General features: G+C 36.7%; 1 protein-coding gene across 1 annotated transcript in view; it reads right to left on the minus strand.

Annotated features, from left to right (window-relative positions):
* The window catches only part of CTNNA3 (catenin (cadherin-associated protein), alpha 3), a 431,886-nt gene that overhangs the window by 119,666 nt on the left and 285,150 nt on the right, over nt 1-27,070 (minus strand). The window contains exons 10-11 of the mRNA XM_009994846.1: nt 23,091-23,183; nt 2,503-2,659 (exon numbers count right to left, since the gene is read on the minus strand). Of these exons, the coding sequence (XP_009993148.1) occupies nt 2,503-2,659; nt 23,091-23,183 (250 nt within the window). The remainder of the gene's footprint in view (nt 1-2,502; nt 2,660-23,090; nt 23,184-27,070) is intronic.

Consider the following 27,070-nt stretch of genomic DNA (forward strand, 5'->3'; position numbering starts at 1 on the left):
GGATAAAACTTATGATTTACCAACATAAACAACATTACAAGCATATAAAAACTAGTTTCCTGGAAATGCAAGCATCAAATGCAATAGCACACTTGAATTTACTTACATGAATCTAAAAACTTCACATCATCATCATAAATAGATGACAGTATTTTTAAACTTAATGTGACTTATAAAGATTAATACCCACATTCTTCCTTGCATAAATGAACTATGCAAAATTGGTAAGCTGAGACTGCTTCTCTGTTCTTAGGAGGTATAACAAATCTGTGAACAATGATATTGTCATTTATAAAGTTTCATAATTGCAATGACACTTTTTTATACAGTTCATTAACTCTTGCTTTTCTTCAAAAAGAACAGACCATCATTTAAACTGGATTTTTGCAATCAGACCTCTTTTTCACTTGTAAAGCCCTAGTTTCATCTCTTGTCTTCTGTAGTGCTAGTTTTCATTTGAACACAGGATCATATACAAATAAATAGAAAGGATAAAATACAGCTGAAACAACAAAAAAAATCATGAGGACAGATGGATCTGGAAAGGAGACAGCAATACACTTGATAAAATAAGAATGGCATTATTAGTACGTAAATTCATGTCATATTAGCACTAAAACTCTCAATCAAACAAAAGCAGCAACAGCAACAAAAGAACCAAAAACAAACAACCTTTCAAAGACTTCTAATCCAGACTTTTTGATCTGCCACAGATTTCTCCTTCCCCCAGTAATGTACTGGAGAAGTACATTTATCTCAACAGGAGAGACACAATTGTCCTGTTTGCACATGGCTTTATCCTGGTTTTCACTGGGATAGAGCTAATTCTCTCTACTCAGCAGATCACTCAAAAACAAGTATGACACTTGAAGTTAAACACATTATCTTAATATGTGCCAAATGGTTCTATCAAAGCTTACAGGAAATGCTCCACATGTGGTTCAGAGCAAATATCTGAACATTTTTTTGCACATGATTGTATGTAGGGCTATATAACACAGCTACCAAAGTTACAGTTTCTGCTTTTACTTTCTGTGAAATATTACAACTAATTCAGCTGTACTCAACCAAAGAATATAAAATACCTAAAAAAGCCAGGAGTCTACTCTGAAATGTGTAGCTGCCCAAAGACAGATTCCTCTCACCCCCCAATTATTCTTTGAATGTCTAACTATTCCTTCCAGATGAGGAAATTTTGAAAAAATACCTGAGATGTGCCATTTAAATGAACCACAGCTATGCAGTTAAAAAGAAACATTTAGCCCAATGAATTTGAAAGAAGAATTTTAAAACTCAGAAAATTTCACTGTAGATTAAAGAGATTCATGTGTTCAATCCACTAGCAATTTTATTTGTTTCACTCCTTTATTAACAGGTATTAGCAATACCTGCAGAAATTTCCATTTCAGTCAAAACAGGAAAGAGTTGCAATCTCCCAGACTGACACTCAGCTTTCACTAAAGACTAACTTACACGGGGGGGGGGGAAATAAAAATAATAACCCCCTGGTTACATTTTTCTGTACTAAGATAGTGAGATACATGTAGAAAAGAAGCTCAGTGAATAACAAGCTCGCCCCAGGTATGTCAACTGCCCTTTGTAAAGCAAAGAGAACATCCTTGCTCTCCGAAAAAACCTGTATTTAGCACCAGCAGACCCAGAAAGCGCATGAACCCTTCAAGCTAAGCCCCCTTTTGGACAAGAGTTCACTCTCATGTTTAATGAGGACAATTTGGGAGAATTAACTTGGTTCTGACTTCACTTACAATGTTTTCAAACTACTGACACCTGCAAGACTATTTGTGTTCTATACTGCTGCATAAACCAATAATCTTAACAATTGCAATTAAGGCCAATGAACATGCCCAAGGAAAAATAGGGAAGTGCAAGGCTTGCTGGCCATAAAGGAGCACTGAAGTTAAACGACATTGAATGAAGATGAAACAAGTTTTTCCTTCCTGTCCATGTTACACTTACTTAAGTCAAAACCAAAACTGTTTTCTGTCTTCTGATTAAATACTGAAGATGCTCACTGCTTCAGTAAATACTGTTCACCGGTCTCTCAAGTGGATAAAATTTTAAGTACAATTAACAGATATCTATAATGCTAAAAATTTCAGAAATGCTGCAGTGCATTCCACAGTAATTGGAAAACAGTATTGTGAGAGGCTCCTGTTTTATGGATATGCACACTGATACGTACTTCCTTTTCCAGAAGAAGCTGCAGACGGGATTTTGAAACTGAAGAACTAAATGAACCTACAAGGTTGAATAAATACACTCACTGTAACAAAGCCATTCTGCTTCATGCACCTAATTTACTCAAATTCTACTCAACTCAGTATTTTGCAGAGTAGAAATATCTACTGTGTGGGTACATTTTTAACAGAAGAAACAGCTTCACAAAACCTTATGCAACATTATCTCCATTGGTGTCCTGTTGAAATGTTATGAAAAGTTTTCAAAGCATATAAAACAACCAAATTCTGAAAACTGTCATACCTGACACAGCAAGAAAATCATCAATACTTGTTATATCATCCACAGCTTCAGTGAGAACATGGATATGATTCTCCCATGTACTCCTATACATCTCCATGTTGTTTTTCACAACTTGACTTTTTGGTCTGGCAGCAAGAGCTAAAGCAGCATTAATAACCTGTATCAAAAATAAACACAAAATCCAACATCTAAATAATTATGTCTTTAGAAATAAAACTTTTTTTTACTTAGAATTGTAGAGCAACATTTCTGTTCTCTAAGCAAAACTGTTGCTCAGCTTTTGTTTCTGTTCTCAGTAGGAGTATGAGACAGATGCTTTTTAGGTTAACTTCCATTTTCGCTTCATAAATTAAGAAGCTCATGTAATAAAATAATAAAAATCCCAATATTTTATTTCTAGTTGGAAAATTCATACTATTCCAGTTTACAAGATACTATAAGCAAGTTTTTACTTACTTTTAAGGCACACATGTATCAGTACAGCATACATGACTTCAGTTTTGAGTTTAAACTCGAGACTGTTATCACAGACCTTACAAAAAAGTATCTTCACTGAAAGAGATGTTATCAGCCTCCATTACATAAAAGTGGAAGGTTTTTCCAGGTTAATTGCTAAACAAAGAGCTTTCCCCATAGTTTTTAGACAGCCTTTCAATACAGCCCCTTCATTATGAGTTATACCATTTTCTTTTATATGTACTCCAATAAAATGCAGGAGAGTATCACAGTAACTTTCCAGGGAGATTACAAGAGCAGCTCTCCCAAAGGAACATGAAGTGCCTCTTGGAGCACTAACATTTTCATTTCTAGCATCTGAAAAGTATCAATAGTACAGCAATGCTGACATAGATTAACAGGTTGGCCATTTATACATCAATGTAGACATTAAAAATGATACACCAAGGACTCTGAAATCCTACTCAAACACACCAACAAAGGTTCCTGTATCCTTGGCACAAGCAAATTACTGTAATAAACCCTCTGCCAACATTCCCACATACACTGTTTATTTGCAGCACCACTTTGGAAACACGGGGTCTCTCTTCCTACAGACATTTATTTATGCTTTGATAGCAAATTGCTTCTGACTTCTCAAGTCAACAGACTACTCCAGCTGGCAAAGGTTTACATTTCAATTGATGTACACTGCTTCTACTGAAGGCTCCACAAATACACTTTTTTTATAGTTAAGGCAGGGAATTTAAGAGCTCATTAGGGTTCATTTTCAGAAAGATAAGTGTTCAGCATTTTCCTCTGCTGTAATACTACCTTCAGCACTAATACACACTTTGAATATATACTTCAAAATAGACAATAACATGCTATGCTAAAGCCAGTGTCAACAGACTTCCAATTTCACCAGTAACACAAACTACCTCCTTTATTAAATTCAAAGGATGCAACCATAAGCAGTTTGTGAACTAAGATTCAAATGATCTTTTCAATTGTGTTACCACACTGGTCAGCACCTGTGGTGCTGGAGTCTGTGGCTTAAGATCTGTATTGGATTGAATGTGCTTCAGCTATAGGATAGAACAGGAGGATTTACTTGCTAAGACATTTTTATTTCTAGTCTGTAATGAACTGCATATTGTGGCTAGTCCAAGTGACTTAGTAAAACTGATTAGAAAGTCCCACCTATGTACAAATGAACAGACAAACTGAAGTAAAAAAGGGGCCTGGACTAATACTCTCTTTCCTTTATCCCCTTTAAAACAGGCTGGGCTTTCAGACCTTTAACACCATTCTCCCAGGTGCAGACTAGAGGCACAAGACCTTCTCATTAATGACTAATTTCAATTCCCAGACTTGGAAAATTAGGTAGAAAACATCTGGACTCAGAACTTGCCCACAGACTATCCTTTTATAACAATTATGCATTTCAGGAGTACCACTTTTGGTGAGGGCATGTGTCACATCTTTCAGCTCCTCACAGAAACTTCTACAGAACAAGAGCAACCTTCCCCAACTTCAGCTCAGTGCCCAAAACCTCTTTGGTTGAGAGACAGTGCTGCTTTCTATATGTAGTGTACAATGCACATTGGAAATTCCACCTTGTAATGTTATACTTCCATATATTTTAAAAAATACTAGCAATTTAACCATTTTAGAAATTATTAGAAAACTGTTTCCTTTGTCCTTGAGAAAAGACTCCTTGGTTCTTTTTCAAAGGTAAAAGCCATACTGAGAAGCATTTATGGTTACATATTAATCCTACTCTACCTTAAGTTTTGCGTTTATCAGCCAGAACACAACACATTATGAGAAAAAGTAGAAAAAATGCTCTAAGCACAGAACAAGAATTCATAAAGCAAGCAACATTATTAATGTTGGGTGTTGATTCTAAAATTACACCCAGAAAACATACAACGTAACAGCTGGACAATGTCCACATACACAAAAAAAGGGGGGAGAATTACCATCAGAGGAGGAGAAGCAGAAGAGAAGAAGTTATCTTCCATTTTCTAAGCAAGGAAGAAACAGTTCAAATTGTACATTAGTCCTGGAAAAAAGCCATTAAAAGACTAGGAAAGATACCTTAATAGACCAGTAGGTGCTGGTACATTAGCAATGACAACGCAGCCTTCACCATTCTCGTCAGCCTATTAATAGCAATCCTTAATGTCACAGCTCTGCCATAGGAAAGACTGCAATAAAAGGACTGGTAGTACTGGTAAACACAAATAAGCCCAGGTATGTAAGTGAGGGGATATATGACAATTTTCCAAATTCCTAAAAGGCAACTGCAAAGTAGGAGAAATGAAAATACAACCTCTGCCACCAGGGACAGGTCAGGAAGTACCGGACACAACTGTGGGAAAATAGAACGCTGGTCAAGTTTGTGTTGGGTTTTTATGGCTTGTTTCTTAAATCTAATGCCTAACAGAAACGGACAGGTAATATGCAAAAAAACAGACTGCCTGGAGAGACTCTAAACTCTGGAAGTACTTAACAGTTGGGTAGTTTAAACATCTGGCAGCAATATTTTCAATGTCTAAATCATGGAAGAATTGATCCTGTATTGGTGGAACAAAGTGGAGAGGGAAAGTGGAATGCACGTGACCAACATGACATCCAAATAGAGCTAAAATGAAATGCTTTACTGGCTTGATAATAAACATTTGTTATAGAATAAGAGAAGAATAGAAGTTCTAATACTGCCAGGAAGAAAAGGCATCAAGACCAGCAGCAAGCAGGCATTATCTAAATACTCTTCAACATTTTAAAAAGAGTTGGGGTTATTAATTTGTAATTAGAAGTTTTTGAATATTAACTGTAAACATTTTAAAATGTTATAAAGTAAAAAAATACTTGCCATTACTAGTTAAGCCTCAAAATGGAATACTTTCTGGAAAGCATGTATCATACAAACAGCACATATTTCTGTACAATTTATGACCTTTTTTAAGATGCAAAACACCCAAAAAACAGTTCACTGCCAATCCTGGTACGTGACAGGGATTTTATTTACAATAAAGATTTCAAGCTCCTGCCACGTGGAGATCCAGCCCAAAATTTGTTTCTAAAATGTGGGACTGCATAGATTTTAGGAAGGAAGAAATACCACCCAACTAAGACAGAAGTTCTGCCTTTGTTGCTCTGATCTCAGAACTGCTTCTTAAAGCACACTGTGAGAGGGCAAACTTGCAATCAGCTTTCAGAAAGAGGGCATCTGGAATGCTTTCTCTCACTGTTGGTAAGAATCCTGCCCAGGAGTCCTCACGAAGCTAGGCTTTGCAGCACACAGACTTCTGCAAGGTTTGCAAGCACTAGGTCCCATCCTCCATGCACCTAGCATCTACAGCATGAGCTAGCAAAAAAGTACAGGCTTAACAGCTCTACCAGTGTCTGCTGCCCAAAGGGCCCAAGAGGTGGGCTACAAAGATGAAGTGAAGTGTGGCCTAGTACCAGCACACAAATAAATACCCTCTGAGCTTGTTAAACAAAATCAGGATTTGTATGTATGATCACATTTGGAGGTTCTATAGTAACAAACAAGAAATAATATCTGGTTTATTTCAACACAAACGTAAAAGCACTATCCACAGACTATAATACATAAAAGCTCATTTCTGTTTGACTCTACTGCAGCTCCCCCAACACTCTCTTAAAAGTAAAAAAATTTGCAAGAGTTGAAATTTCACTGTTTTCATTCCTACTGTGCTTGATCCAATTTTACAGAACCAGTTTTCAAAGCCACGAGCTCAAAATTTAATCTCAATAATTCTTCAGTGGCATTGATTCTGTTTCTAATCACCACACTAAGGGAACAATTTAGATTTTAAGATGTGTTAATCAAGACTGAAATACTACATGAGCAAATTTTAACTGCTCTGTTTAAGCCTCCAGTAAGATACTACCTAAAATTGAACCCTATTTCTGCTTGAATAAAATTAAATCTTTTTCTTCTTGGTTTTACCAGGGGATTCACTCTGCCAAAAATAACAATGAGACTGTGTAAAATGCTATCTCAGTATCACAAGAGCCACAAAATTTTTATCTCGCCATAGACAGCAAAGATGTAAACTGCTTGGGAAGATCACCAAAACTGTTAAGGAATGTAGCCAACTTTATTAAATGGCTGAATTTAGAAATCCAGATGACTCCAGATATCTCTGGAAATGAAGCACTGGAACCTTCACTAAATGCAAAAACACACAGGCAGGCAGCCTTATCTAATAGTACAGAGATTGCACTGACACACAAACTAATGGACACTAGGACTACACAAAAGCTGCAAACAATTTAAGTTATCACTGAGATAACACAAACCACAGAATTTACCTATGCCTTCCCTCAGGAAGCTTGCAGCTAGAGGTTAAATCAATTATGTTCTACATAAATGCAGTTAATGCTGAATTAAATATTTCAGGTGATAATGCTACCTCTGGTTCCCAAGCTAAACCCTTCTAATGCTCAGTATCCTATTAAGACTTAATTCCACTTAGAACAAATGTGGCTTCCAGAAGTGTCACAATACCTACATTTCATAAAACAATTCAGATTGGTATTAATGAAATTAAATTCCCTTAATGGCTAAGTTGCACAGTAGGGTACAAACTGTCTCTTTATTTTGCCTGGTAACAATGCTAAGGTAACAGACCCAAGGGTTAAGCAAGGTTGTTAAAGCTTGGCTAAGCACAGGTATAATATTAGCTTTGTTCTATTTGAAACCACCCTCACAGTAAAGATTCACTGAATTAGGAGCAGCAACCATGAAAAGCTCCTTTGTATAGACTTAGAAGTAATTTCCAATCTGTGGTCAAAATCTTTGTTGGACATTCCCAGTATTCTGGTGTTGACATTTTAGAATCCTATCCAGATCAGATTCAACAGGAACAAAAACAGCAATCAAGAGGCATCTGCCATTTTTGCTCATTTTCCCATTTTTATTTTTTTCAATTGATTTTAGAAAAATCAAATTTGGCAAGAAGCTTTTTTTTCTTAAGAAATTATATGATGCATTTAAAATACTTACAAATACTTGAACATCACAAGTATTTTGATATTCAGAACAAAATATAGACAGAAACAAATAAATAAATGAAGCCATCAGTGGCACTTAGATATAAAGAAACCCAAACCCACAACATGTATGATTTAGACTGGGGTATTCACAAGATGGTCTATGAAACCTTGAATGATACGTTATCAGACAAGTAAACTAGAGCTGTAAACTTTTTTCTGTAAGAAGGAGGAAAAAAACCAACAAAACACATACTTCACACCAGGGCACTCACATTCTTGCTAACAAGAGATTAAGGTAAAAAACTTTTATCCAATTTCTTAGACTTAATGGAGCTTAGCTTTTCTACCTCACTCTAATTATCATTAATGGCGTAAATTTATCATTATCTGAGTTGACCTCAAGAAACAGTAAGAACACAACTAACCTGAAGTCACTGTTTCATCACTGATTCCTTATCTAAAGCAGGGTTCTAATTTGTTGCTGGCCAATTAAATACACCTTTAGTCTATCTTATAATAGCATATCTAGGCCATTCTAATTCCATAATTACCTAGCATTTACTTTTACCCCAAATCTTGTCCCTAATACATTTCACCACTACAAACCTCACAGTTATCCCTCCTGGTCTACTGCTTGGGCACATTGCCAGGATCAAAATTCTTATTTTCAATATGTCCTTATACTTCAGAGCACAAGTTAGCTGAGCAGCTGACAGCATGTATCATTACTACTTGTACTGCAGTAACATACATACGTCCTCATCAAGTACAGAATAACTCAGATGCTGCACACTCCGTTCAACGAGAGCCAGTCTGAAGAAGTTAGTAACAGAGGGTTACACAGGTTGGAAGAAGCCTGAGGATAAAGCAAAAGGATGACAGTAGGATAAACCTATATACATTCTACTAAGTAGTTACTGAACAGCTGATGCCTACATAAAAAAAAAACAAACAGATAAACTGCGATTTGAGGCATATGCTGTAGATGTGGCTTTCAGGAAGCTACTATGGTGCATAACATGTTAAAATGAAGGGGGGGGGGGGAAACTAACCCAAACCAAGCAATCAACAACAACAAAAAAACCAACAAAAAACAACAACACAACAAACAAAAAAACCCGAAGACCTCACCTGGACAGCATTCATGGGGTAGCCTTAAGACTATGGGGTAGTTGGTCCTTCTTTTTAGGAACAACAACCTGGAGGCCAACAGACATCTATCATGTCACACCAGGGAGAGAAGCAATGTTCAGTGAGATGGTGCCTGAAGGTACAGATTAATCATCCAGTTTAAGGTCAGGCAAAAGGAGACAACAGCAGAGTAAGAAATACATAGCAGGGTTGAAGTAACATTACAAGAGAACACTTTTACCAGTGTTTTAATTAAATAAAACAATGAAAGAAGAAAAGGCAAATAAATGTCTGACAGCAGTGCCTTCTGCACAAGAAAATAAGACATTTATTAGAATATAAGGATATGGTGAATACTGAAAGTTGTTAGTCTCTCTAACCAGATTAAGAAAAAGCCTTAATCAGCTGCTTGAGTTTTGTTTAGTGATTTTTTTTTTGCGGTTGAACAGGTATTAGCTGCCCAGCTTTACATTTATATACACCTCCAGCAGATCAAAATTAAGTGGGCAGATTCATGAACTTAATGCAGTAACAGCAGAGCCAAATTCCAACAAACATTTCTCAAATATACTTGAGAAATTTACCCCCAAGAAATGAAGGGTCAGTTCTGCCATAGTGTAAGCTAATAAATAACAGTCAAGTTCAAGGAGTTGAAGCTGAAAGAGCCCACCCCAGGGTAAACATGGTTTAGCAATGTAACCAAAACAGAAAAATATATAGCTTTGTTTGGGAATAAATATTCTCAAACCCTTTTATCCATCTGAGATATTATTAGTACCTTAAAAATCCACATGTAATTATAGTTTAAGTGTAATTGTGTATGATTCCAAGTGATGGGGAGAGAGCATATTTAAGCCCGCTCTAATTTATACCCAAAAAATCAGGCATCCATTTAATTTATCTCACTTCTGTCAAGCAGCCTTTCAATCATCTACACATTTCCACACCATTTATATTGTTATAGTCCTGCCCCTGCTACAAAGGTGATCTAAAGACTGGAGTCCCCATAAAACAGAGGCTTCTCACACTGAATTTCCGTTCCCATTTCACATTCTGTCCCTATGTTCAGGAAATGGAAACCAATTTTTTTCCATTTTCATCACTCCTCCTTGTTGTGTGTGTGTGCACACACTGTTTTCCTTTTCATGTGTTACTATTATAATTTTATTTTATTTCAATTACTAAATTTTCCTATCTCAACCCATGAGTTTTTTCACTTTGACCCTTCCAATTCTCTTCTTCCCATTCTGCTGGAGAAGGGAATGAGAAAGCGGCTGTGTGATGCTTAGTTGCCAGCTGGGGTTAAAACCACAGCAGCTCTTTAACAAGCCATCCATATTTATTACTAATCCAAAAAACAAACTTGCAAGCACAAGAGACCACTATAAAGACAAAACAGCTGAGGGATATATGACACTCTTGTTTTGGCATCTGCCATAAAAACCTTATAAAATAACAAAGATATGGAAAATCCCTAACAATTTTAAAGCTTTGGAAGCTGAGTATATCTTGTACACAAAATATTTAATCCTAAAATGTATTTCAGTAGATAAAATTAAACAGCATTGAAATCATGTTGATAAAGCAACTCTAGAATAGACAACTTCTAACCAAGGAATAAGTGCATTCCAAGAGTATATACATTACTTGCCATATTTGTCCATTTTAATTATTCAGTGAATTTAAAAGGTGATATCTACCCCCACTGAAAATAGCTACAAGGAGGTGCAAGCTTAGAGAACACTGTTCAATCACTGTATCAAAAGGGATGTATCAGTGACTACTCAAGGCTGTACTTCCACAATAAACTTCCCTCCTCTTTTGAAAACTGAAGTTCCATCCACAGCACACTACTCTTATCTCACAACATCCTGAAAAACTATCTCAGCAGCAAATGCTGATAGTTATGAGTCAGGTGCACAGGTGGTACAATGAGCTAAACACATGACCAACAGGTTTTCTGTTACATTCAGAAAAGATTAAGACACTTGTCACTTCATGTACAGACTCAAAAATTCCAGCAAGAAATAATGATACCATAATATTAACACAGCATTCCCTAAAATACTAAAAGCAATAGTTAAAATTATGATCCAACATAAAATTTAAGTCATATTTGTAATAGCTCTCTGTTTTGGCAGAACTGGCATCTAAACATTATACTGCATGAACTGGTTTCTTTAAAGCAGGAAAAAGGGACTACACTGGAGGCACTTGGTTTAATAGTTACATAGCTGACTATGGGCAGCAAGTTTTAGAAGTTCAATATGGGTTTACATATTCTGAGATTATTGGGTGACTCAAACTAAGCTTTTAGAAAAGTTGACTGAACAAGGTTGGTATATACTAACCCACATTTCTGTTTCTGCCGTATTGAATACAGCGTCTGTAAAAGACTCAGGGGATGTTTGGATGTGATATTCAAGCTTATGTGGGGAGTAGATTGCACAAATCCCCTTGTTAATTTCAAGAATCAAAAGTGAATTTTCCCACTCAATCAAAAAACACTTCCTCCAAATATTTTTTTATATTAGATATACACCCAGTATCCAATAATTCATCTAGGATCAAAAAATCATAGCATTGTTCAGCTACTTTAAACAATGTTAGCTACAGTTTCAATTTTCTAACTAAACAAAGGATTTCTTGTGTCCACAGTTTGTATATATGTGGGACAAGTAGATTCTGTTCTGACAAATTTTTATCAAGCCTTAAGCAATGCATTCTCAAATGCAAATTCTCATTTGAAGAAATGCAAATTTTTGAAATGGAAAGCTAAAATAGTCCTCAAGACTTACTGATATATGAAAGAGGAAACAAAAAGGACTTGAAACAGAGCTCTGTTTATAATGTTCCATCCAGAACTGGAGCTCCACTATCTGCAATTCAGTATAAATACACTGAGAACAGTCAGGCACAATCATCTCTGAGATAAAGAAATCAAACTGGTGCTGAACTTGCTACTTTTCCTATTACTTCCAAACTGGTCTTACTGATACATTTCCCAATGACTTCTACTTTGGACTTTACAAAGTCTGATAGTCAGATTCCCAAACACACTTTGCATTTATCATTCCACAAACACAACACAGAAAATCCACTTGCAGATCACATTATCTCTCCTTGCCTTCTTTAATGACATTTTAGCATTTTAGCTAAGAAGAAATCATGAAAACACAAAAAGGGTAGCCATCTGCTGCCTTGAATTTGATGCCTCTTCTATAGAAATAATTTTAAAGCTCCATTTAAAAACTTGAAAGCTCATTAGAAACAAGAGTTAGCAAAAAAATGTGTAGGATTCACCTCCTCACACTTCTCCAGACCGTAAGAGACATGCTAGTGTTTCCCCCAATCACTGAAGTCTGACCCTGCATCAGTGACAGAAGGAGATTGTGTAGGGGAAAAAAAAGTATTTAAAAAAAAGTCGTGTCTTTGCTTTACACACTTGTGGAGAAGAAATTGAACTAGAATTGAACTAGAAATTGACAAAAAGCTTGCTCCTTAGCTGCAGTTCATAGGACACAAATGCAGGTACAAGAATGTGGACCATGCAGCCCCACTCTATCTATGCTGCAGCTACATCCAACTTACTCACTTCCCTTGGTGCTTGCCAGACTAAGAGCTTCCATCTGCTCCCCACCACCTACATCACCAGCTGCCCTCAGGCTGCTGGAGGACCCATGAGGACCCCCATCACACTTAAAAATATTCCAGTTGAAAAAAAACACCTCCAAATTAGCTAAAAGACTGATAATAGTGACATGCCCAATGCACAGAACAAAGTTACACCCGATAGAACCATGTATAAATGGTTTAAGCCTCTTGCTTCAACAAGAGGAGTACATTCCTTTGTCAGCCTCTCTACTCCTGCACACCACAGCTATGTGTAGTCTCTGTTCTGTACTGCTCCCCACCCCTCTCTTCCAAAAACCATGTAAAAGTACATCTCTTAACAATGTTATTAATTTGCCATCTTGTACTACTCTAAGCTTTCCTACAGCATCATCACCCTCCTCCCCAGACTCAGTAGTTTGTTTGGTTTTTTTTAATTAGAAGTCTCCAGTAATGATGTTCTATTGTCTTTTTGTTCTTTCCTGGCATTCTGCTGCAGGACTGTCATCAGCAAAATGTGGCATTGCACTAAACCTTACAAATGCAGGAAAAAGGATTACATTTAAGGGCTAAAGAAGAAATAAAAGAAATACCTTTCCAGGAAGGATAGTTTCAAGCTTTAAAAGCAAAGGGGAAAATAAATTATTTATAAAACATTCACAGTGCTTTTGTGCAACAGGAATTTACAACAAATGCCCTCCAGCAACTTTAAGAAACTTGATCATTCTCATGTCTACTAACTGCAGGTGGGTCAAGCAGAAGAGAGGATGAAACAAAAGCTTCTGTATTGTTACAGAAGTTGAGGCTACTCAGGGTAGCATTAGGCCTTCCAATACATTTTGGTGGCCCACAGCCTTAGGTCTCCATAGTACTCAAAAAAACTAAAAATGGCACAAGCTTTATCATTTTTTTAAAACAACAAATCTCAATTTACAATAAAAAAGTAACATCCTACAATTACTAATGCCAGTAAATGCTGCTATAGGGTATGAGTAAGGTTTTTTTCTTCGTATCATATCTCAGATAGCCAGACTGGAAACTAGAGCACAGCTGGTTTTGTACGGGTCCCTTTTCTACAGACTGCCCGTCACATTAAGCCTGCAGTGTTTGATGGCACAAAGGATCATCAATCCCAATAGGATCATATATTACTGTGATACTTAAGGATACTAATGACTTTTGCCATGCACTGTCACATCTCCTGGTAGCCAGGTAACAACAACTATCTACTAATAGTGAAAACAAATATCAACTTCTAACAGCACAACTGTGCCACCACCAGCTCAACCTGACACGAGTTTCCACTGCCACTGAAAGCAGTGACTTGCCCCTCCATTAGACTCCTTCTCCCTCCTGCCTTCCCCCTTGAGCCAGCAATACAGCCAACTACATCAGGGAACTGACTTGAATGAAAACTGACCTTCTCTCTTGCTTCCCAGTGGCACCACCTTCCTGACCCAGACTGCTGAATAGATGCACGATTGCTATTGTTAGTCACACAAGAAGGAGGCAGAAATAGAGAGCAGGGAGGTAGATCAAGTCTCTAGCAGCACTGATGATGTATGTCAGATTAAACTAGTCGTGGGACAAAGGTGTAAGAGAAGGACTTAAATATAGGCATGTTCAAGAAGACTGCCATAGCTATCAGGGTTAATGTTAATTTCTTAACTACAGCAGCATTGAACATGGACTTTGCTAACAGGGTGAAAATCTACATGAAAAACACTTCCCCAAAATATCTTCTATTTAGTTTTAGAAATATTATTAAGGCATTACATGTACTTATAATTAATCTCTCAATTGAGAGGCTGGAGATGGTATTTAAGATTGTCTGATACTGTTAGAGATATTAACATCTGTTTTATCGCTTTTAAAGCAGATGGTAGAGAACTCACTGATTTACCATGTTCTCCCCCATTACTTCTGCCCTTGCTTAAGACTGCTGTATTTGAAGAGAATGGTATTAGGACAGATAAAGGAGATGCCACACAGATGGTTCAACTAAGAAGATGAAACAATCGTGGTTACTCAAGTGCTATTTGTGAAGAGATTTTATGAGGTTAATAAAAAACTTCTTCAGTGTCCCCCACCATGTAATGTACCACAGCAAATAAAATGGATGATTGATTTTTCTCATGAAAAAGTAAATACATAGGAAATGTAAATTGCTAGCTTCAAAAACCCACTGCATCATAAGATATATAATTAAACTTCAATATCTGAGAAATGTAACACATTAAAAGATGCTGCCCACTTATCAGATATCAAGTCTTATTTTTCTAAATGACAATGTTCAAGTTTGTTCAATACAGTACCTACTTTGTAGAAAATAACACAGAAACAAATAATGTCCATCTATTTGTATCAACCCAAAAAGGCTAAACAATTTCAGTGTAAATCAAAACACAGCTCAAAGGAAACTCTAAATTTCTGTGTTTATTTCTGTAAGGGAAAAACACATAAAATGTTTAATTTGGAAAAAAAATTATAGGACATTCAGATTTAAATTTTGAGGAAAATTCACAGGAAGCACACAAAACTTAAGATCATACTTTTAAGAAATAACGCAGAGAATATGCAAGGCCTGCTTGGAAATTAGAGTTTGTCAAATGAATACCCATATGGATGGTAACACTGCTGTAACTCTCAGGATGCTGAAGGCTGCCATGCTACTTTGCACATAACTGTAGATGTGATCAATGTATTCTGGAAGAGGACAAAACAGAAGCAGTTTGTGGACCTGCCTGGAGACGCCTTGTCTGTATATCTTCTACAGCCAAATACACACATGCCTGCTTCAAAAAGCACCTCAGTTCCTCAACTCTTAGTTCCACAATATTTCTGAACAATAAGCACGTATCCATTCATACCATCCTAAAAAACACACAACAGGCTTAATTTACTGATAAACACAAAACCTTCCACACTATTCTAAAAAACAGGCAACAGGCTTAATACTATCTTCCATTGAGACTGCAAAGAAAGCATCACTACTACAACAGTGTTGAAATTACTAAAATTCAAAGGAAGAAAGGAAGGCTGCAGGGCTTGTTCTTTTTGCAAGGAATCCTGGCATTTTTTTTGCTATTCTCTCCATTGCAAGTCCATGTGTCAACAGAGAGGCAAATCTATAAAGTCAAAATACAGCAGTCCACTCCAGACTATCATGGTCGCATTGAAAAGACAAATTAATTATGCTGGACAAGCCAAGTACATAATATTAAAGGCAGCTGTCTGATCAGTATTTAAATGGCATGGAAATGTGATGTGTATATAAATATATTCCCACTGATCAGCTCAGCATCTTGCTTACCCTAATACCTCTGCATGTTACTTCAACTACCACACTGATTTATTTACAAATACACAGCCAAAAACTCGACTTCTATCTTTAGTGGTATTTTAATAGTGACATACCAAGCAATATTAAAAATAACTAACTGCATATGAAGTCCCAAGCTCCAAGGAAAGATGGCACTGAGAATTAATGCTGTTATCCTCCACAAATGTGCCAAGCATTATGCTCTTTTCATTAGTATGTTTTTTTTCAAAAGCACCATAGGAGGGGAAAGAACAGCAAATAGAAAAATAAAAACTAAATGCCACAATGAACCCAACATACCATACACTAAGTATGTTAGAGATCAGCACTCAGTTAACACAGATCAATACACACAGCACATGGTGTCTGTTCCAGTCTGTGACGAGCAGGGTTGCAGAACAGCAGAAGCTGTTTTCAAGACTTCTGACTGTTGGCCACATCTAAACTCCATTTTGGGAATCAGCCATTTTATTAAGAGTTTACTAACTCTTTTACTAAATTTTTGCAATGGGATTTTACTGAATGGTGTTATATAGCATAATCCAAACAATTACTTGAAACATGACAGATACGCCTGCCTAGAAATAAACACTTTCATCTGGAATGTGGAAGTGCTGAAATCTCACATGGAAAATTGCACTGAGATAGAATGTTTACCAGATGCTTTTGCACACCTTCTATATTCTTAGACAAAGAGCTCTTCCTGTGGGAAAGGGCAGAGCCCCCACTTAAAAAGGAGTAATTCTGACTTGGATCTAATTTCTGCATTGAAGTCTATATGAAAGAAAAATTGCATCTTAGTAAAACAAATTCAGCAAACCCACACACTCAATACAGGTCCTAATGTATTGCAAACTGAAATAACAATCAGCTCAATCTAGAGCTGAATACTAACATGGCTATTTTCACAAAGAAAGTGAAAATAAATACTATGAGAACATTCATCTTTTGTCCCTGAGAGTTTTTAGAGCGAGAGACAGAGAGTCCATGTGTTTTTATGCTCCAAAGTTAACAGAGAAGCACTGGGAATTTCTGCCATATCCTTCAAGAGTGGGAAGGACACCAAACACCTTGTGTCCTTTCTAAGCTACCACAAAGACAGAGGTCTTCCTCCCACATTCCCCATGAAGTTATGCAGGAGTTAATGAGTGAAATCACCTGATCTGAGCTACCCTGTAAGTAACACAGAGAACAGCAGAAATATTAAGCAGCTTCTTACATTTTGATCAGTGAATTTAGGAGCCTGATGATGGACTCTTCTACTGGAATTTGGATGAAGAAGAGCATGTGTACTTGCTAACTGTAGTTGGAGTGAAACCACAAAACACCTTCTCCAACCAGCACTTCCTTAGCATGGAATCTAATGGAGAAACACTGTTTATTTTCCTAGTTTGCATTTCAGTAGGGGTACTTTGTAACAATATAATTCTCTCATTTTGTAATTTGCCAGCAATCTGGTGGGAGGTATTTCCAGAAGATCTCAGAACTGAGTCTGCTGCCATGAGTCTTCAAGTTGCTAGTCTAACTTCAGCTGTTCTACACTTTTCCATCCTTTTCATATACCTACAGAATTATGAATTTAATTTGATGCTAATTAGCTTTTTGTTGTTTGCTACAGCTTTTTCCTCACAACTGAATTAAAAGTGCTGTAGGAACAGGATTAACAAACTTCTGTCTCTGTTTTCAAGTATGCCAACTTCATGCACACTATTTTGCCCAGGTGTAAGAGAAATTGTAGGTGCAGCTGTACAAAGTAAACAAGGGTGGGAGGGGAAAGGAACCATAGGCACTAAATGAACAAAATGTCTTCCATAGAAGAAACAGATTAAGAAGAAAGTAAAGACACTTAGATACCCATTTGCTGAATATTGCAAACCAAATAAACCAGTATGAATAGGTAAGAGTAAAACATGTGACATGAAGCTTACTAACAGTAAGCATGTTGTTCTTTGTCAGTAAAAAGTTCTCAACAAGCAGCGCAGGGCAGAAATGCTAACACCACAGGTACCAAACCTTGCCTACAACTGGATATTCCACTGTAGAACAGTTATAAACTTAGAGCCATCAAGGTATTAGAGACATCAAGAAAACACACCGACCACAAAACAAAAAATAAAAATCATATCAAATCTCATATTTTCATCCAAACTGAGACACTGCACATACACCAGCAGTGACACTGAAAAAGAAGACATGTTAGAAGTACACAATTTGTTTTCAGAATAGCATCTTCCCATTCCTACTTCTCCTCAGTAATTAGTTATTAAGGCAAAACACAACTTCTACTGCTGTTACGCCACCACACAAGCCCAATGTTCCCTGGTTCTCAGAAGAAACATGCTCTTAGAGTGTCAAGGTCTAAGAGGAAGCCAGCTTCTACCTAAACAACAATAAATACTTCACTACATAAACTCTATCACATTAGGATAAAAGTCTTGGTCCTCTGCCTCCCCATGTCTTGGGTGTACAAGATGCAGATTTCTGTTGGACAGCTTAGTCTGTACTGCAAGTTGCTCTTTTTCAAAACAAACTGGAAGATGCCCTTGGCATCACCTCCTGCCTCCAGAGTCAGCCACCTGGATTCCTGAGAGCCAAGAGGTCTTACAGTGGTGCCCTGTCAGTAAAGGTCCACTCATTCACCTCCCCCACTTTCAAAACAGTTTCTTCAGAATGGTGTAGGGCTGTGGTAGGCAGAAAAGTAGCTTTAACTGTGAACGCTTACAGCCAGAAAGAAATTGGGCCAGGAGAAGAGGAATGTCTGAACTCTTGAACTGGAGCTTGCTTCTATCTAGTTGCAACTGGCATATGCTTGTTTTAAATTGTAAACATCTCAACTAAACAAAACTAACGTATCCTGAGTCATCCAAAACAAAGGCACTAATTATGAGGATCAACCTTCATCCTTCTGCACACACTTATACTAGGAGAAATGAAGGGCTTTGGGACCCAAAAAGAGGCTGATGAAAATACTGGCCAAAGAAACATTTCAGGAAGTGAGGAGACATTCTGGAGGTCAGAAGAGCACACAAATATGAGGAGACTCAGGAACCCTGGACAGCAGGGCCCAAGACAAGTGTCTGCAAGCAGATGTAGAGGGAAAAAAACGAACATTGTAACTTTCTGGTCTAGCAGCAGTCTCCTAGTGGAAAAGAAAGGTGAGATCTGGTGAATGTAACACTGTGTAGGAGACAAATGTGTTGCAGAAAACAAAAATGTGAGCATGTGATATCACCAAGCAGGGTAAAATGTTACCTCCCTGGTTTTAGGTTCTGATATATATTCCTGATTGGGCTCAAACTAAGAAGAGAAATGGGGTGACAGCTTCACACACATTTAAAATAGCTCAAGATGCAGGCACCCTTTTTTAAAGAATATTTACTCTTTTCTCCATTTTTTTAATAAGGAAAGAGCACCTGTAACATATTTCCTGTTACATAGACCTCATTCTCACCTCATACCTTATAAACTAGATCATTTTTATCTACCTCTCAATACTTGAAGAAAACCAGAACTCACTAAAAATGCCAAGATCTGATATTCTAGTCATACCAGTGTATATTTAAGGTCTTTTTTAAAATATCTAATAAAAATATTGCACAGGACTGTATAATTTTTCTAAATTTATCACCAAATAAAGATTAATCTAAACCACTGACATTTATATATTTGTTCTGAATTGTGCTTTCTTTCACAACATACCAGAACGGATGTCACTCACTGCAGAACTCATCACCCTGTACCATCTCAGTCACTAGTAGGAGCTCTAAAAAGATCTAAGTCACCATGATCTCATCTTCAAATTAAGTGATCCTAATACTCCCTTTTTTGGGTAAGGTTATGCCCAAAAAAGTGCAAACCACCTTCTCCTTACAACTCTCTAGGGATCTTTATGCTAATCATAGAATCATAGAATCCTAGGGGTTGGAAGGGACCTCGAAAGATTATCTAGTCCAACCCCCCTAATAAACAGCCTCTAGCCAGAGCTGAAGCTCTTCCCAGCTGCTGCCTTGAGACTTGCCACTTCTGATCTCTACTTCTCATCTCCACTTGTTTCAGGTTAGGCTCAAGATTATTCTTCCCCTTAAAAGTGGCAGCTCTGGATCTGTTGGCATTAATCCTCTTGGCATTCCCTGGCTTCCATTCCCTCAGACAGGAAAAATGTCATTATCCCTCATTATGTGTATCACAGCACCTCTATTATGTGAGCTTCTGACAAACATGAAAATGGCACATCTTCACCTACCTCAGCTACTGTTCAGTCCTGCTTCTCTACACTCCCCCAAAACTGTATCCTGATCCCAGGTTAAGTCTCACAACTAGGATCTTCAGCTCCACCCAAGCTGTGTCAGACATACTTGCTGAACCACTTGAAAGCCGATTATCCCTAACATGAGGTAAATGTATCAAGAATTTAGACAGAGAAGCCATAAACTTTGTCTGCTAATCTCTGGTTTTCTACATTTAGGATATTTTTCCATCTCTGTATTAACAGGTTTACCTTCTACCTGGTGTCTTCGCCTATTCCAGAGGAGTAAATATCAAAGAAACCAGAGACTTCCTCAAACACGCAACTGAACTGAAGCATCAGAGAACAAACACAAGAGCTGCAGAACAGCTCTAGAGGTTTATAACCTCACTGTTCAAAACCAGAAGTCTTTTTGCTTTTGTGAGCTCTTTTTCTTTTCTTTCTTATGCTTTTGATGAGGTCCTAATTCTGTTTACACACCATGAATGTAACATGGATTCCTACACTGAAAAACTGACATGATACAGTTTACCTACGTAAGACCACTAATGAAAATTCCCCCAATCAAAAGCTAGTAACGTGAATAGCATTAATTTTTCCTCCATTGAAACATATGCTAGCAGCTCTTTATTCATTATTATTGATGTAACAGTAGTCTAAAAATTCATTTCTCTTGAAGTAATTAATACAGTTTCAGAAACAACAGGCATTATCTGTTTCATATCCATTGTAAACTATACATGTAAGTTATTTCATTTACTGAAAAGTCAAAATATTTCCTAGTATTTCATTACATCTCAACATTTTTTGAGGAAAAAAATATGGTCAGAGTTCAAAATCAACATTTTAACTACTGTAAACATAATATAAAAATATACTAATTAATATATAAATACTATTAAAAATTTGCATGCCTATGAATTCTAATAATTAAATTCTTTCCTCCAGGGTTTGCCAATTCTGTATCTCCTTTTCCCAAGTGCTACATGGGAAGTTTTGCTGGACAAATCTGACAAGTCCGGAGACTCCAAAGTGCATTCTACAGACACTGGTTTTATTGCTGCTTTTTGGGTTGTTGTGTTTAGGTTGGGAGCTTTTCCTCTTTTAATTTAATCATTTCAGATTTCACTCCAAACCACATGGTTCCCCCTTCAAGAAATTATTTTTCAGAGTAAGTAAAATTCCATTCCTTTATCCTAAGGGCCTCTATTTGGGAGTTCTACATGCAAATTTACCCATTCCAAACCATCTGAAATCCCCTGCAAGGATCTAAAGAGATAATTATTTTCCTTGTGGAAAATTTTAAAATGATGTAGCATAATCTGATTTACTGAAAAATGCAGAAGCCTTATTCTGCTACTTCTTCCTAAGGTAAAATGCCACTTGCTTTCACAGGGCAAGGTCCCTATCTAAGAAAGCAGCAAAAGCTGCAAAATGAACACACCATTAACAGTAATATAATCTTACCATGTCCATACCACATTCTCTGTTTAAACAGCTCTATATTGAAGTTCAAAGAAAAAAAAAAGGGGGAGGTGGAGGAAAGCCTCCTTTTTATTACAAGAAATAGAAGCTCTAGCAACTTAAATGGCTGTTAAGAAAATCAATATTTTCGTCAAACTTAGGAGCTTCTGGTATCAGATGCAATAATAACAGTGTAGGCTTTCAATTAGAAAGCTACATCTGGATGCATAATAACATACTATAAAGGTGCACTTGTACACCTGGAGAAACAAAGAAGCTGGAAGCTATTCATGATTTTTTCTTACAAGCCAGCAATCTTCTTTAAAAAACAGTAACACATTAAATCAGAGTGGGATGTGAAACACAGAACCTTAAAAGTTACAAAAATAGACACTGAAACTGAATTATTCCAGAAAAAACACTGATCTGTGACATTTACAGAAGAAGCACATTTCCTTGATAGAAGTTCCTTTTTCCCCAAGTGTTTTTACTCAACAGGCATAAAATGAGTTTCTCAAGCTTGTAATTCAATATATTATTAATATTTGCACTTCACCTACTATTTCAACTACATGCAGCATTCAAGCACACAACAGGGCATGACTATTTAGGCCACTGTGTAAACTGTAGTGTTGTGCAAAGAACTAATGATCTTGAAATTATTCAGCCTCAAGGCTGAAACACTCAGATCAGATTCACAGAAATCAGTAAAATCTTTGCTCTCAACACATGTAATTGCAGAAGTTTCTACATCTGTATAATTCTGAACACAACAAATGCAGAGTTAATACACTTTTAATAAGATATTCAGCAACAAATATTTAACCAAAAACAGGTGTGCTATTTTTCATTCATTTGCTGAAGACAAAAGCTCAAGCTTTTCAATTGGTGATAACCAGAAGAATTATTAGTTTAACACTCACATACAGAGAAAGCAAATCAAGTGGTAATCCAAGTTAAAGGCTAAAATATGCATTGCTTTCTAAATGTAAAAAGACTACCAATTTATCTATCATGTTACACTGTTCATTCAACCAGGGTCATTCCAACGTAGAAGCATGTTTCTTCAATTTCAATTTTTTATGGATTTTTAATTCTCCCAACCAATACAGACTATCAACAATTTCTAGGTTAACCTCTAAGAAAACAAACAAAAAACCCCAAGCAACAAATTAACTGAGTATTTGCAATTGGTTTATCATTTAGTCTCTATTTACTATACTAAGCTGTGTGAATGCAGTGTGAATTTAGACTGAAGCAGCAGGATGAAACATCACATGCTGTGTGAACAAAACAGTGTGCTGTAATGGGAATTCATTTAGGAATAATGGGAATAAGTCATACCTGTGGGCACAAAGTCTCTATGTGATTAGCAGCCATTTGGACAATTTTCATTCCATCTTCATTTGTTGACAAGGAACAAGCAAGATTAGCAACCTTAAATAAAAAAAAACAAACAACAGTTTTGTAAGCAGGTATTCATCCCCAGACACTCAAACTTGACAAAAATCTCTCCTAGAAAGCCTCCGTCATTTGAGAAAATTAATTTGTCAAAGAACATACCTGAACAAGGTAACATGAGGGGGGGGAAAAAAAATAAAGGAGCTGTGGAAGGGGGGACAGTAACAAAAAAAAAAAATAAATCTCATGACCTCTCCCCAGTTTATGTCCAGCACATAACAGATGAAGAGGGGTGTTTAGGTAGTATCAGTAAATGTCAAAGTAAGGTCCTAAGGCTCCAGCTTGATTGCTTCTAATCATGCAGGTTTTTTTCAAACTTGCTTTTAAGATCTTAAAGTTTGAGTAACATTTACCTTTATTTTTGGTAATGAAATACAGAATTATTTACACCCTGAGCTATCCACAAATCTTTATTTTAATTAGCAGTACAATCATCTGCTGGAATAGTTTTATCAGTGCAACTTTCACTGACAACTTAAAAGGAAACTTGAAATCTGTGAAAACACGAGTCTATCTTCTGTTTTATGTTACTATACACCACGGACATATAGCTTCCCTTATAGGCAAAGAGCTCTTCCACAGTTCACCAAGTTTAAAGAGATGAGGGGAAAAGAGCACTCACCACAACTCACCATCAACAGGCTGTAATAGGCTTGACATAAGCACAAGAGGCTTAGGATACTAAGATCTTGGTAATCTTTTCATCCTATTAAGTCATGTAAGATCCCTTTCTAAACTACTACTACTACACACTTGTTAGTCTTCCTAGCCTTCACTGAAGTAGGTGTGTAACATTTATCAGATCATACTGAAGATTAGAAGGCCAAAAAGGTGTAGATATTCTCTCAGAACACATGCTCAAGTTGGGAAAGATCTCTTATTCCACAATTCTCTTCTATTTGAAGTCAGCCATCATGGATATTTTTTATTTATATAACAACAACTGTTTCTGGTCTTACACTTCCCCCATCCTGATACTTCAGCTCAAGTATGCCTTGGTGATGGCCCAATTAATAATAGTATTCTCAAAGTATAATCACCAAACTAAGAATATGAGCAGTAGGAATTTCTGTCAAGCCAATTTAAAACAGTGAAACAAGAGATGTCTGTATTATTTGTGCTACATATTCTTTTAACAAAGAACTATGTGGCTACTTCAGAATCAATATATTTATTGAGTTAAATTTCTGCTGGGTATTTGGAATTCACACTGCAGTGCTACACCAACAGTTAATTTCAGTTTGATCGACATTTGCAAATGTTTTGTCTCATTTAGAAAATGGGTAGAATTTTCTTCTGGCATTTAAGTGGCACCACTTTCCTACATGAAGCTTATGCCTAAGTAAAAGTGTTCGTTGTCAATCTCATTAGGTCATTGGACTAATAGCTGTTCCATCCACCAGATAATCCAGATTCTGCTAAGTCATTAGCGTGGTCTCAACCATCAATGCTCTAAGTCTTATTGTTTTCCTCACCACTCCACCACCACACTTTCTTAACATAAACCCAAAACACAATAACCCAAATAAATAGCATTGAAAGAGTCGAAGGGGTGTGGATGCATAATTTTTCCAAGCATTGGACAGGGCATTTGAGAATCTGAAGACCCTTTTCAAAGTGTAATGTTGCAAGTAAGGGTGACAAGCTGCTTCATCAATGCCAAATGCCTATGACCCATTAAAAAAAAAATAAATCACAACCTATCACCTTACTTTCCTTTAAGTCAATTAAAAAACCCCTTTATTATGCTACAGTCTATCACCTAAGCAATATAAGCCATACAAATACATCACATTTCTTGTGTATTCTCTGAGAGTCACTAACTTCCCTTGAAGGGACTTCAAGCCCAAGTACACTGCAACTTCAAAAATAAATACAAGTGCAAACTGAAGTGCCAATGATTCTTCCAAGCAAAAACTTATTCTCTTTCCAAAGAGTAAATTTTGTCAGGACAAAGTCAAAGCTCTCTTGAAGGCTGCTGTGATTGAAATCACATCCAGCAGAACTCTCCAAGAAGTTTTTTCACCATGTGAAAAAGCCTGTTTGTTAAACTTGAATTACTCAACGCAATATGTCCATTTGGAATCATTCTTCCCAAACATTTCTAAGATACTACTAAAGCAATTTCACAGCTCTTCCTTGAATGCATGAACAGCAGTCAACAAAGCATCCATGACGATTTCTAGCAACATCAATTAATAGCCTAATTAAGGTGCAGAGGAAAGAGGAAAATTTTGAAATGAACATTTGAGCACAGAACTGACAGTACTTAAAATATTCCATAAGGCTGACTGATTTTTAGATTATGAAGGCACCAAAGATGGTATTATTTGGTGTCCATCACCTGCACATAAAATATACACCAGTGCACATTTCTTTTATATCCCCCAAGTTATGAAACAAGTTTCTTAGAGGCACTTGAACTTCTGCTGTTACTTTTACTGATGGTTTGCCTTTATTGAGGGGAGGGGGATCCTCTCTTTAAAACCTGGTGAGCCACCAACTTCTAAGGCTAGGTACTGCTGAAGAATAAGACTGGTGAATTCCAGATGCAATCAGTAAAAATTAATCCTATTCCTTTCACAGACTTACAGGTTATACAGAGCATGCAAAAGCTTTTATCTGAAAATGAGTGCATGACCTTTTTCAGTTCCTACTCTTAACAACTGAAATGAAGATGAAAAAGTATGCAGAGGCTACTAAAGAATCATTATATATTAGCAGTTTTCACTGTTGTAAAAAATTCTTTGAGATGTAAGGCTTTTTACCTTGACTATGCTCACACTGTGCATCCTGATGTTCTCTCTCCTTTAGAGTAAGACAAAAGCTTTAATGAAAGAGACTTTGCAACCATGACTCAAGGATACCTGGTAGTGGTCTGAGAATGAAGCAGCACCCTTCAAAATTAAGTCCAAAGTGAGAACAACTATACAAAGCCTTATGAAAAATTGAGATTTTTTAAAATAGAAAAATACTAAGTAAACTGCTGAACTGCCTCAGCACCTGTTTAATTCCCAGTTAAGAACAGCTTAACTGTTTAATTGTCTACACTGAGAACTAAAGAATAAAGGCACCTCTGCAGATTTTTTTTTCAGTCAAATTCACTACATTAACTCCCAAAAATATGAGTATAAAGCAACATGTTCTTTAGATGTGACTCCCCTGGCTCCACCAGTAAAAACTCCATTTCTTCTCATTATTTACCCAGACTCCTAACTCATACTGTAAATCACAGTGGATTACCAAATAGCTAATTCCAAGAAAACTTGTGTTTCCTCTTCTTGTTGAACACCTCCTATTTTCCATAGTAAATTCTACCTCTTAAGGACTGCCCTTCACTGAAGAAAGATCTTCCAAGGCTTTATCTATCCCTAAAGTTAACAAGGTCCTTCACCACAATTCAGGGTAAGTAAAAAATTTGTGCTCTGTAAAATTTTTAGCATAGGGAGAACAACTCCCTGGTACCCCAATTTCTCTCCCACTTGTAAATCTATACATATTCTTAAGGCCATGCTAGGAGCATGAATGAAGAATGCTCTGTTAACGTTTAAGTATTTGGAATATACTCTTAATCAAAGACAAGGAAACCAATGATATTTCTAAAATAAAAACTGACATGTTTCACATTTCAAAAAATTTGACTTCTGTGCCACAAAATTTCAAGTATAGTCTTTACTAGAAAGTTTATAATATTGATGACCCTGCCATTTTGCCAGTCAAGTCTTCACTAGAAAGTTACATGTATTTATTTTTTTAGTGCATGTAATAAAGATCAGAACAAAAATGTATAAATGTATTGATGCTCCTGAAAATCAAGCAGAAGTGTTTTCTTATACATACCCCCCAGCAACACTAACCAGATA

This window comes from Chaetura pelagica, unplaced genomic scaffold, assembly GCF_000747805.2.
Source record: "Chaetura pelagica isolate M959 unplaced genomic scaffold, ChaPel_1.0 scaffold112, whole genome shotgun sequence".
NCBI lineage: Eukaryota > Metazoa > Chordata > Aves > Apodiformes > Apodidae > Chaetura > Chaetura pelagica.